Source organism: Mus caroli, unplaced genomic scaffold (assembly GCF_900094665.2).
Source record: "Mus caroli unplaced genomic scaffold, CAROLI_EIJ_v1.1 scaffold_15064_1, whole genome shotgun sequence".
Classification (NCBI taxonomy): Eukaryota; Metazoa; Chordata; class Mammalia; order Rodentia; family Muridae; genus Mus; species Mus caroli.
The window spans coordinates 5164-19231 of record NW_018389338.1 but is presented as its reverse complement, the minus strand read 5'-3'; the positions used below and the strand labels follow the sequence as shown (position 1 = coordinate 19231).

The 14068-nt window shown below is 40.1% G+C and overlaps 1 protein-coding gene and 1 pseudogene across 1 annotated transcript; both read right to left on the bottom strand.

Moving 5' to 3' along the window:
* Window positions 1–2768: 2768 nt before the first annotated feature.
* On the bottom strand, window positions 2769–3534 carry LOC110288049 (annotated as a pseudogene).
* A 4426-nt stretch (window positions 3535–7960) lies between these two features.
* LOC110288048 (zinc finger protein OZF-like) lies at window positions 7961–12886 on the bottom strand. The gene is made up of 3 exons (XM_021154501.2): window positions 12797–12886; window positions 11793–11919; window positions 7961–10338 (listed from the first exon to the last, which is right to left on the bottom strand). Exons 1-3 carry the CDS (start codon window positions 12824–12826, stop codon window positions 8846–8848), a joined length of 1650 nt encoding a protein of 549 aa, XP_021010160.1. The 5' UTR covers window positions 12827–12886; the 3' UTR covers window positions 7961–8845.
* Between the last annotated feature and the right edge of the window lie 1182 nt (window positions 12887–14068).

Genomic DNA, 14068 nt, shown 5'->3' with positions numbered 1-14068 from the left:
AAGACTTTCTAGAGGTTTCTCTCCAATCTCCAAATTCTACTGCTCCATATTTCCATTCATTCTTCTGGCCCTCTGGGCTCTCTCTTGTCTCCCACCCATAACTCATCCTGCTCCCCTTTTTCCCTCCCTCTCACTTCTCCCACCTAAGTCCCTCCCTCCCTCTACCTCCATTGATAATTTAGGCAGAGAAGAAATAAAAGAACTAGTTCATTTTTTTAAAAATAACTTTTGAGATTACAATTAAATCATTTCAATCTCTTCAGTCCTCCCTAATCTTGAATATTAAACCTTGGAACAAAAGGCCAAGGTGCCTAATTAACAAATCAAATCAGTCCTTGGTTCCAGGTTCTCCAAACAGTCCTCTATCCCTACCTGTTACAGTGCAATGCTGTCCTTTCCATACCCCCTAGCACAGAAGCTGGGCAAACGTCCTCCCAGCTGCTCTTCCTCATGTAATACATCCATTTGGCTACCTGGTCTTTTTTACTGACCATTTACCCTCCTGGCCTCTTGGTCTGGCTTTGCTTCCTTCCTCTCCTCATGAGGCTCATGGTCCTGTCCATTGTAGACTGTTCCTGTGTCTGGCTATTCTCTTTCTTTTGATAAGAAACATTCTACTTCACCATACTTTTCCTTTTTATTTCATTTCTTTTTTTTTCCCCCATAGGTTTACTGTTTATTCATTGTTAAATGTTACAGAGTTCTTACACTGTAGGAACCATGCCTGAGAACCCAAAGAAAGAAATGGTGCAATGGACAGCCTCATCCACCCAGACAGTGTTATTAAAACTTGATTCATATGCATTTTGATAATTTCACAATCTTAAAAAATAACAAGACTTGGAATTTACATCTGCTGCAGATCTTCAGCGTTCCAGTACAGTATGGCATTAAACAAATCTCATCTTGTTTCTGTTCACATCTTAAGCCATAACCCCAAATAGAAAGTGTGTTTGTGTGTCACGCTGGGGTAAAGCATACTTTAATAGAAGTTTGTGGCTCAAGGTGTGAGATTATTTGTTAAGGTTTCTGGTGCCCAAATGAAGTCTTCAGTTTAACTAAGAATCTCAAGTCTCTAATCACCCCACCTCCTCCTAGCTGGTTCAGGTCATGCCAGCATTATTGCCCAGAAGTGGCATACAGTCTGGTAGGAGACACTGGCCTCCACCTCCTGCTTCCCACACTGCTGCCCTAAATCCAATAAACATGCTTCAAGCTGGGAAAACATCCATTTCCTGTTCCACTCCTGTCAGTAGTGAGCAAGTCTGAACTGTGTTTGGCAAAGGGATTCGATTCGTTTACAGAGAGAAACCCAGGCACTAATATCATATCACATAGTCATATGCCAACATAGAGTATGTGTACTGAGCCATCTGTAGTGACAAAGTAGGTAACTGACAGGCTATTTCATTAGGTAGAAAGAAATTTAGCAGTAACCTCTTCTGAGAGCCAAGTACTACTAGATAGTTAAATTGAAATTACGAACAACAGAACTGCTACATTACTGGCTATTCCCCTGCTTCTCCAATTGATTACCAAACATATTCCCAAGGTGAATGTCAAGAGCTGGCTAAACAATGAATGGATCTACAGATAGCCTATAACCTTCACATTTGGGGCACACACAAGGATTTATCAGACACCATGCCAGATTCTTGCGCAACTTGGGTGTTTTGCTCCTGTCGCTTTGAACTGTTAAAAGCCAGGTTAGTGAAACCCTCTCCTCCTGAGCAGACACCATACTCTGGCCACAGCAGTGATCAGACACCACACTTCGTCCACAGCAATTCAATTAGACCTGATTAGGAGGCTTGAGCAGCACCTGGAGTGCAGCGTATCCTCTGTCCTTTATATGTATCAAAGGCTATCTGGTTCCACCTATGGAATGGCAAATCCTTAGGGCACTTCACAATTCCAATGCTTCTTTCAGACTATTTCTCCACACAATATGCCCTTAAAGAACTTACTCCAAGTTAAAGCAAGGCCTTCATGTGGAACTGAACAAGCACTATCTGAATGAAAAATTATTCAAAGAAATAAGACTACCCCCCACCCACTCCCCATTTGGTGGACCCAAGTTTGGTTGAATTAAATCCACAGTTATCTCATACAACTAAAAATTATAAATCATAAGCCCCACACAGATGATCCAAACACATCATTTCTGACAGTGGCTTGTTCCAGGGAGTCTAACATAGCCAAAGCCTACAGAGTTTGCCTTAGGATGGGGCACAGAACAGGTTAATTAGGGTTACTTACCTCTTCATCATTTACAGCAGATCAGAACCCAGATGTCTGACTTCTGAAGGCTTTCTGACAGGAATCCAGTAGAGTTGGTTTCAAGGTTCACACAGACACTAGTAGCTGTAACCTTATGTCAAAGATGTGATCCACATGAAATCTACAACTAAGAGCAGCAAATCTGAGGTAGTCAACCTTGCGAAGACTCAGTATCTGAACATAAAGATGTTTGAATGACCACTGGCTGCAGGTTTGGTTTTATACGCAGAGCAACTGTGGAAACACTGTTGAATCTAATTCACAAATATTTAAGACAATGAAACACCCCTAAATCCAACACACATCAAGATCAGTCGTGACTGTTGAACTTCCATAGTGCAACAGGGACAGTCACTGGACTTGAGGTCTTCAGTCAGTCACTGTAGATCCAGAAATCAAAACGATGAATGGCTGTTCTTGGTGGTTAGCTGTGGTCTAGTTACCTTGGAAGGTTTAGCAAAGACCATTCCTTAGCTGTACTGTGTGTGGCTGTACTTCTGATTCTCAAGCACAGCATACTGGTTGTCTAGCTGAAGTTTAAGGGCCTGGTTTTTTGAAACCTCCTCCCTATGTCTATTTTTGTGTCTTACTACTTAAAAGCTCTTCTCCATTTCTTTATCCTTCCGGCTCTCTACATGCTTGGCAGTGGACTGCAGGGATGGGAACTGTGTGTCACTGTATATTTCCGGTGGTCCTGTGGTGTTTTCCTTGTTGTGGTTAGCCTTGCCNCAGGAGGCCTAAATACACCACTGGGCATTGCTGGCTCCGGGGTTTCTGTACCTGTTACTGGAGCAGGAGGCGCTTGTACCTGAACGGTTTTATTCCAGGGACCTGGAGATTTTTCTGCTCCACTGCCACCTCTACCTTCTTCCCAATTCTCTCCTGGATCTTCTCTCTTCTATTTATCATCATCTTCCTTTTCACTTATTTGCATTGCCTGAACTCTTAATCCGCTGTAATCAACCTCTCCTTGCTCAAATTCTTTCCACTCATTTTCATCCTTCCTTATGGCCTTGCCGGCCGGGCCTGCGCTCCCGCTGTCTCCGGACCTAGCACCAGAGCCCGAGCTCCCCCTACGTCGCCCGACCTGGCACCTGAGACCGAGCTCCCGCCATCGCCCGGCCTGGAGCCCGCCGCCGCGCTGCTCCCGCCCGTGCTGCTCGCCGCGTTGGCCTCCCGACTGCTCCGTTCCTTCTTCTTCTTGTCCCTCTTGGCGAAAAAGTTGTCCAGGCTCTGCTCCTCGGTCTCGGCCATGACCGCAGTCCGGATGGGTGGGGGCGGCGCTCGCTGCTCCGAGTTCTGGGTCAAGGCCCGCTGTGCGCTCGGGCTGCGGGGTGTGGCGTCGCCTCAGCCCCGCGGGGTCGCTGAGGCGCGGGCGGCAGGGCGGCTGGCTCCCCCGTGCTCTGGTGGTACGCTCCTCCCCAGGAACCGCGAGAGTGGAACAGGGTCGCGCCCGCCCCGCTGCCTGAGGGACAAGGAAGGCGCGCCCTGGCGAATGCTCAGCTAAGGATGGCGCCTGAAGGAGGAAGACGCGCGGGCCTGAGGAGGGGAGAGAGGAACGCGGAGGGAAGGAGGGCGGGAAACCAGCAGAGATAGGAAATGCTGCACCTGCACGCTCAGTTCCGCCCGCCTCTGTGGGCGCCCCGAGGGGGGCGGGCGGCGGGATGACAAGGGGGCGGGTCTTCCGGGAGAGCCAATCAGATGTTATTTCATTTCTTTTTCATTTACCTTGCATTAAATACACAGTGCTTTCAAATTCATGGCTACTGTTTTATTTAGTTGTTGTTACCATTTGACATTGACTGAAGTTATTCTGCAGGACTTCTCAGGTAGAGATTGCAGCAGTGGGCATCGAATGTGTAACAAAATATGTACACAAAGTACCCTGTTCTTTGTAAGTGGAACAGTAAGTTCTCTTGGAAACAAGAAAATTCTCCTAAAATAAATATTTCCCATACTAGGGCTCTGTCTGTCCCTAGGGTGGCAGTGCAGAGCTAGTAATGCCCCAGCTGTCTGAGTCATTTGATCTCTTGAATCCCCCAAATAGAGGATCTACTGCTGTCCTGTGGCCAAGCTTCATGGTACAAGTTAATGAGGGATTCTGATCAGGCCTAACATCCTAGGATGGTACTATTAATGTGGAAACATGGAATAAAGTTGGTGAGCGAATTAGAAGCTTTTATGCTGCTCATGGTCCTGATAAGGTGCCCATTGAAGCTTTTACTTTTTGGTCCTTAGTAAAGGAATGCCTGAGTGTAGATACAGGAGATGAAGTATATGTGATTGGATCACATGTTTATTCTTTGGAGTTTACTCCTACTTTGACACAGATAATTGAATTGTGTGCTGTAGTCAGTGTTTTGAAATCTTAAAAAAAAAATCAAGCAGGTGGAGACATTCATAAAGGATATTATAAAATAGCAATAGATTTTGTAAGATCGTTTCTTTACTATTCCTTTGCATTCTCAGGATTGTGAAAGGTTTGCTTTCAGTGTTCTTTCTATTATTTTTAAAGAGCCAATGAAAAAGTATCAATGGATAGTTCTTTCTTAAGGCATGGCTAACAGTCCTACACTATGCCAAAAATTTGTGGCACAAGCCATTCAGCCTAGTAGACAGCAATAACCAATAATATACATTATACATTGCATGAATGATATCTGATTAGCAGGAAACAATCCTCAGAACTTGCTTCTATGGTGTAGAAATTTACTACAGGCATTAGCTTATCTACTAAAGGCTTACAAATAGCTCCAGAAAAAAAAAAAGTGCAAACTTAAGATGCTTATAATTATTTAGGTTTTAGGCTTACAGATCAAGCTGCTTTCCCTCAGAAAATACTTATTCATAAGGGCAATTTAAAAGCATTAAATGATTGTCAAAAGCTGTCAAGTGATATTAATTGGCTTCATCCTATTTAAAGCTTTCTACAGGAGAATTGAAACTCTTATTTGATCTTCTTAGGGGGGAGTGCTGATCCTACCTCTCTTTGAGTTTTAACTTGTTGGCCTTACAAGTAGAAAAGAGCTACTGAAAAACAGTTTGTTACTTATATAGATAATTCTTTGCCTTTACATTTGTTGATTTTTTAATATGACTCATACACCTACAGGGCCTTTTGAGGTCAATTGCCTCAGACTGTGGAACTTGTGACTCAGATCCTACTGGAGATGGTGTGGCACAAACACCATTCTTGCTTGAAAAAAAATTCTATATATATCGGTCATATAAAAGCTCATTCTGATCTTCCGGGACCTTTAACTGCAGGCAATGATTGTATTGACAAAGCTTTGATAGAAGCTTTAGTTTTGGATCCTATTGTTTTGGCTAAATGTGGTCACTATAAAATTCATCTTTCTAACTCATACGTTGTTTACTTTAAATTTTTTAACTTTGGATGCTGATGTGTTGTCTGCAGCTGACAGGCATTGGCATCCCGAAGACAAAGCAAAACCTTTAGTCTATTGGAAATCTGATGGACGGCTCATTACACGGCCCAGATCCTGTACTTTTATGGGGCCGTGGGTATGTTTGTGTTTTCCCAACAGACGCACCTTCCCCTTGGTGGTTGCCAACCCGGTGTGTACGCCATGCCGAAAACCAAGATGGGAAAATTAAAAAGACAGATGTTTCGTCTTTCCTTTCAACGCCACCGCCAGGAACCTCAAATGATAACGGTCTATGACAGCACAGGATCGAATGCAGCTGATTGCCCTGTTGATTAGCATTATCTGGATGTTACATCAAGGCTGCTCTGCATAAGTTTATTGGGCGTATGTTCCAAATCCACCTATAATTCATCCTGTCACTTGGGATGAGACTGTAGATATTACTGTTTATGTCAATCAAACCAAATATTTAGGAGAGTATTCTGATGGAAATATATTACAATTTCATGCCTTTGCTCTAATACCACCCTGTGTGATTGGAATATTTTGGATTATACTAATCATCGTCCTATTAATTTGGTTCATGGAATTTGGACAAAAAATAATGAAACTTATTTTTCTTCATTATGAAAAGCTATTGCAGCCCTTGGGATGATAACAGTTAAAAGAATTAACATCACCTGGATTCCTATCGGGAATATCATGACATTTCAGGACGAACAAAATAAGACTGAAGTTTTTGTACGTGCGTGTGTTCCAGAACCATAGGCCTCTTTGAGTGGGAATTTATTGATAGATAATAATACTGTTAACTGTACTAATTGCAAAATAAATAATTGTGTTAATTATACCTTAAGTAATTTTTTGATTGTTAAGCAACCTGATTATGTTTATTTACCAGTTAATTTAACTAAGGATTGGTATGATGATAAAGGCCTAGCAATTCTTGAGCATGCAACCACAGAATTGTTGTTGCGCTCTAAAAGGCCCATAGGCATGATTTTAGCAGGAATGGCTGTCCTGATAGTTGCTATTACGGTAACAGCAATTGCTTCTGTGTCCTTAGTGCAAAGGATACACACTGCAGCATATGTTAATGACTTCGCTATTAATATTAAAAAAGCTGTTGTTTTTCTTCAGAATGTATATTCTGAGATGTGCAAAATATTAACATTCCGTAGATGATTTAAGAAAAGAATGGAAATCTATTTTATTCCTTAAGGTAGAGTGGAGTATTAAGGCACAACAGGACCAGACACCACAATGTCTTGTAATATGTGTCAAAGATCAGCAATTTTCAGAGACCTATTCGTTCAATAAATGGGAAATAATGACTTCAGAACCATCCGGACACAGCAAAGTCTGGATAGCTATCCATGAAATTTATGAAGCCATGTTTTCATTTATTTTTGTANNTTTTTCTCTCATAGTTCTTTGAACTCAAGAGAGAGAGCAGACTTCTTGACGCTCTAAAAGCTTTTCCATATTTTGTTTCGCTTTATTATGAAGCCATGTTTTCATATATTTTTGTAGATTTTTCTCTCATACTTCTTTGAACTAAAGAGAGAGCAGACTTATTGCTGAGGCTCTGAAAGCTTCTACATATTTTCTGTTTCTTTTTATCTTTTTTTTTTTCGAGACAGGGTTTCTCTGTATAGCCCTGGCTGTCCTGGAGCTCACTTTGTAGACCAGGCTGGCCTCGAACTCAGAAATCCGCCTGCCTCTGCCTCCCGAGTGCTGGGATTAAAGGCGTGCGCCACCACGCCCGGCTTGTTTCTTTTTATCTTAACCTAGTAATACTTGCCTGGAACATTGAACTGAATCTTACCTATTTTAGTTAACACAAATCACCATATGTAAAACAGTGTTTCTAACTTTTTTAATGCTAAACACTGACATTGAATTCAAATTATTTTTAGGTGGGCAGACTACCCTGCAGTTCAATGAATGATTTCTCAGTTTTAAGACAATTGGAAATATGTGTTTCCCTGTATTTTTAAGCAACCACTGTGACAGGGTCATTATATCCCAATGGGATTTTTATCCACCAGTTGAAAATCACAACTATTAACTTTATGATATAGNTTTGCAAAAATATTCATGACTTCTGCATATGTTTTATGTGAGGCAATTCCAGGGAAGATGCAACATATATTGATCTGAGTATCCCAAGTGCAAATTGAAAACAAGCAAAGCAAACATGTTGAATATTTCATCTTTATTGGAGTTAGTTACAGGACAATAGGAAAGGACTTGTTGACCAGATCACAAGAGACTCAGAGTCACTTGTTACCCTATTAATGTGAAACAAGCATTTGAGAAGAATTATTATTACTTGATTCTCGAAGCACACTTCACATCTGTAAGCATATTTATAGGATAAAGAATATGCTGTCTGGGTGGCTCAGTTTGCCAGATACTCTTTTCAGTATAATTTTTCTGAATTGGCTCATTTGAATTAAATATACAGAATGTTACCAGTTTTATTAGATATTTTGAGAACTGCATTAAAAACCTTAAATAGTTTCCTTTTGAAATGGATTATTTCTGTCTCAATGAATGTGTTACACAATACTATCTTCTGACTTTCCAACTTGTCTTCATCTTGTAACATTTAAGGGTGAATAAGTAAAGAGGTGTCATGAAAAGCTTTCTACCTTTTCACATTTTCAGAGGTTCTCCCAGCATAATTAGTTTCTTCAAACAAAAAATAGTTGACATTATTTAAGATTTGAACATTGCATGAAAATTTTCACATGATTTCATAATCATACTAATTCTCTAGTGTGGAGCCTCAAGTGTTGTCAAGAATATGCCATGAATAAAACACAGGCCACATTTTCCCCAACAGAAATAATTTCCCCTAAAAAGTTCTTAGAAATTCTCTTTGACCTGAAAGGAAGTCAAAGATATTTCTTCATACAATGCATGAGTTAAGTTTGTATCCTGTAAGTATTCACTGTTAACATTCTAGGAAATGGGCCAAGAGTAAAGGATTCATACCTTCGATATAATTGAAAAGTTTCTCTTCTGTAAGTATTCTCTAATGAATTTTAAGATGATATATCTTGGCAAAGGATTGTCTCGTTCACTTCATTTATAAATATTCTCTACTGTATGAAAAACTGATGATTTCTCAGACTGACATTGTGAGTATTGTATTTGTCACATACAAACTATTTGTAAGGTATCTCTCCTGTATGAATTCTCTGATGAATTCTCAGTTTGCCTTTTTCAGTAAAGCATTTGTCACATTCACTACATTTGTAAGGTTTCTCTCCTGTATGAATTCTCTGATGAATTCTCAAACTGCCTTTGAAGGTAAAGCATTTGTCACATTCACTGCATTTGTAAGGTTTTTCTCCTGTATGAATTCTCTGATGAATTCTCAGACAGCCATTTTCAGTAAAGGATTTGTCACATTCACTACATTTGTAAGGTTTCTCTCCTGTATGAGTTCTCTGATGAATCCTCAGACTGCCTTTGAAAGTAAAGGATTTGTCACATTCACTGCATTTGTAAGGTTTCTCTCCTGTATGAATTCTCTGATGAATCCTCAAACTGAATTTTTTAGTAAAGCATTTGTCACATTCACTGCATTTGTAAGGTTTCTCTCCTGTATGAATTCTCAGATGAATTCTCAGACGGCCATTTTCAGTAAAGGATTTGTCACATTCACTACATTTGTAAGGTTTCTCACCTGTATGATTTCTCTGATGAATTCTCAGATGGCCATTTTCAGTAAAGGATTTGTCACATTCACTACATTTGTAAGGTTTCTCTCCTGTATGAATTCTCTGATGAATATTAAGATGGGATNTTTGGGTAAAGCATTTGTCACATTCACTGCATTTGTAAGGTTTCTCTCCTGTATGAATTCTCTGATGAATTCTCAGATTGCCTTTTTCAGTAAAGCATTTCTCACATACACTGCATTTGTAAGGTTTCTCTCCTGTATGAATTCTCTGATGAATATTAAGATGAGATTTTTGGGTAAAGCATTTGTCACATTCACTACATTTGTAAGGTTTCTCTCCCGTATGAATTCTCTGATGAATATTAAGATGAAATTTTTGGGTAAAGCATTTGTTACATTCACTACATTTATAAAATTTTTCTTCTGCATGAATTCCCTGATGGATACTAAGATGGAATTGATGGGTAAAACATTTGTCACTTTTACTACTTCTGTAAGGTTTCTTTTCATGATAAATTCTCTGCTGACTTTGAAGTTTGTCTCTCTGGGTAAGATATTTGTCAAATTCACTGCACTTGTAAGGGTTCACTCCAGTATTGTTTCGTTTCACCATGACTTTATGTTTACAAACAGAAACCTTCTCAGAGTCTGCATTTCGGTTGTGTTTTTTCTTCTGCATGTGGATTCCTTGATTGAGACTAATGGTAGAAAACAAACTCACACTGTTTACAGCGTCATTGTATTTGCAAACTTTTTTAGTGTTCCTGGGCTTAAGTCTTTTTTGGTTCGAGAATTGAAGAGCATCAGAGCTGTGATTAGTTTTGTAAGGTGTACACTGGGGGGCTTCAAGAATCACACTGCTAAGCTTGTTCCATTTAGAAGACTTCTCTTGAATATTCATGTGCTCATGGACAATGTACTGGCTATCTTGATCCAAGACCTTCTCATACTTTCCACATATACAATGATTTTCTGAAAAAAAGTGGGGAGGGGCAATTAGAGGTGACATGAATTACTTATACAAGGAGTAAGGAATTCAATAATCAGTGATCTCATGGATTCATACTCTCAAGAGAGGTTTTTCTCTCTTTTTTTTGAATCATTACATGTATCCTCAAAAGAACCTCAAATATGAATTATATCAAATGACTGGAAGTGATAATAACCTGCTAAATTTCAATTTCAAATTGGATATCATACCCACCTCAGATATAATAACCCAGAATTTGCTCCTGTGTTAAGGAAAAAGAGGGACAAAAAATGGAAAAGAGGCTGAAGGTAAGGCTATCCAGAGACTGGACCAAAGAGATGCAGATCCTTGCAGCCAACCATTAGACTGAGCAGGGGGACCACAATGAAGGAGTTAAGGGAAGGACTGAAGAAGCTGAAGGGCTTTGCAACTGTGTAGGAGGAACAATATCAAACAACAAGACCACACAAAGCTCCGAAGGGGAAAAATCACCAACCAAAGTATACATGGAAGTACAAATGGCTCCAGCTTTATATATAGCTGAGGATTGCCTTATATGGCATCAATAGGAGGGGAGTCCCTTGGTACTGGGAAGGTTCAGTATCCCAGCATAGGAGAATCCTAGGGGCATGAGGTGGGAGTAGGTGGATCGGTGATGGGGCATCATCATAAAAGCTGGGGGGAGGGGTGGGATATAGAGATTCCGGACAGGGAATGGAGAAGGGGCATAACATTTGACATGCAAATGAATAAAATGATCAATAAAAAAGAAAATTGTACTTTCCATAAGCTGGGACAAATAAATGATCCATCTCTAGTGAATTTTCAGAAAGTAGAATTCTAAACAAAATATCTCTAATTTTATGGTTATAATTTTATTCAGAGTAACACTGAATCAGGTATAAACTTGGTCAGGTACAAATTTATGATATAACCGATAGCCTCAGGGAAATTACTAAATAGATTTGCTTCAATATCCAAAATGCTAGGATAAAGATTATGGTGTCCCAGATCTAAACACAGAGATCAAATGTTAAAAAGTTAAATAAAAAAAAAAAATTGCGCAAAACAACAGCTCTATATCCACTTGAAACCTTGTATATTTTTAGATTCATAAATAAGGGAACATTTTAAAGCAATAGTAAGATTTTTACAATTCCAACTATTATATGTATAGAAATATAATTTCTTGCTCTGGATATTTAAATTTTTACTTGAACATTTTTAATTTGACTGAAGCTAGATAAGAGATAAGGAGTGATCTCAGAGAATATAGCACTGGTTACTTTTCCAAAGAAAGCAGAGAAATGTGAAGGAAACACAATGAAAAAATTATGATTTTTAACTAGAATTTCTCTCATTCAGGAGTCTCTGCATATCTCAGAGCATTTACAAAAGCACATAGTAGGAAAACCTAAAGAAAGATACAGGAATTCAACAGTAAATTCATTCTTACCCACAAACAACAGATTATTGTAATTCTCCAACATCACATCCATGTACAATGTCCTCTGAGCAAAACTGAGANATTCCCATTCCTCCAGTGAGAAGTCCAAGGCCACGTCCTTGAAGGTTAACAGACCCTGTAATGGAAAACTACCTATTTGATACTGGACAAAAATGCTTTTCAGCCAGGCGTGGTGGTGCACACCTTCAATCCCAGCACTTGGGAGGTAGAGGCGGGTGGATTTCTAAATTTGAGGCCAGTCTCGTCTACAAAGTGAGTTCCAGGACAGACAGGGCTACCGAGAAACTCAAGCTTTTCTGCGGGAAGTGGGTGTGGCTGCATGGGCCAAGTTGTTTACTGCCTTGCCTGAGCATGCACAGTGAGGCTGCATGCGTGGGCTGCCTGCAAGGCTGGACTATTCCTTGTGATCCGGACCTGTCAGCCGACCTGAGCTGGAGTGTGTGTAAATTCTGATTGGATGAGGTGGGGTGGAGCTAGATGAGATCCGAAGACGCAAGGATAGGAGTTTTGTTTTTTAGCCCTTGCCCTAAGTAGAAGCTAGTTGTAGTAAGAGAAGCTGTTGTAAGGGGAGTTTTATAAGAAAAGCTGCAAGAAGGAGAACAAGTAAAGAAGCTGTTGTGTGAACCCGACTTGGTGTCCATGTTGTTCGTGTCTCCACGGGCGCAGAGGACAGCAGCACTTTTCTACTTTATAAAAAGAAGTAATTAAGATACCTTTTTTGATGCAGATGAGGTTGAAGGATAATTGTTTTCTAAAAGTGTTATGGAGATGTGTCTGAAGATACGAATTGCTGCTCTTAAACTGACCATCTATAGAATGACTTACGATAATGCTCACAGTTAGAAAGGCTCTCTACTTTAAAAAAAAAAAAAAGAATGTAGATCATAGAAAATAAGCCCTTTAGATAACATTCCACATATAGAGATTAAAACTTTTGGATGACTTGAATAAAAAGAGATTTTTTAAAAAAGAAATGTGGAAAGGACACTGACCTGTGGTGTATTTACCAGAGACTCACTCATTCTTGTTGTTGTCCTTCTCCCGGGTCTCTGTGAAGAACAAAGATTGAATTCTTCTTGAAATTTCACATCAAGGTCTGAATAATTCAAAGATGAAATAAATACAACATCATTACAGACAATGCTAAACCACATTATATACATAAAAAAAAATTAAAAGCAAAATGATACTAGGAATCTTGACAATGTGCACTCATGAAAGTAAGTAATGATATATTTAGACTGTAAGTGTAACCTAGTTCCTCCCACCACCCTAGATTCTCAAAGTTTATTCACAACACCTGATATGGAAATCCCTGCCACCTGACCTAAATGACACACAGCAAAAGAAAATTAAGACGCTGGAGCTAAAGCAATTTGACAATGTTAATAAAATTACCATACCACAAATCACTAACTCAATACCAATTCTCATGACAAATAAATTATGAAACAAACACAAGAGGCAAAAGTCAAAATATAATCTGAACATCATTCAATGTGGACAAATGACATAAAGAGGGAACACGCACAGAAATTCAAAGAAGGCAGAAACAAACTTAATGAAATTCCAGAGAACTCCTACAAGTGGGTAAGAGAATAATTATACATATGCAGGGCCTTAGGGCTTCAGTCTTCTTCCCCGACCCAATATCAGATTATGATTCCCCCCAACCCTGTAACCTTTCAAGGAGAGGCCCGTAGGCCAAACATTATTACTGAGGCTATGGAGCAGTCACAAAGACTATCGTGACTGTCTTCTGAAACACCCAAGAGCAGTTGGATACAGATGTTTGCACCCAACAAATGGACAGAAGATCCTAACCCCTGTGGTTGAGTTAGGGGAAAGCTGGAAGAAGCTGAGGAAGAAGGGCACCCTGTAGGAGGACCAGCAGTCTCAATTAACCTGAACCCCCAAGACCTCTCAGACACTCGATCATCAACCAGGAAGCTTGCACCTGCTGATACGAGGCCCCTAGCACATATGCAGTGGAAGAATGCTGGGTCTGGGTTCAACCAGGGAGCATGCACCCAACCCCTGTAGAGATTGGAGACTCCAGGGCCTTTAGAGGTATGGTCAAGTGGGGAGGAGGAGGGGATATCCTTATGGAGACAGAGAGGTGGGTAGGAAGTGTGGGATGTGGAACAGTTAGAGGATGGACCGTGAGGGCAATAAAATCTGGAGTGTGGGAAAAATGGAAGGAAGGAAGGAAGGAAGGAAGGAAGGAAGGAAGGAAGGAAGGAAGGAAGAGAGGGAGGGAGGGA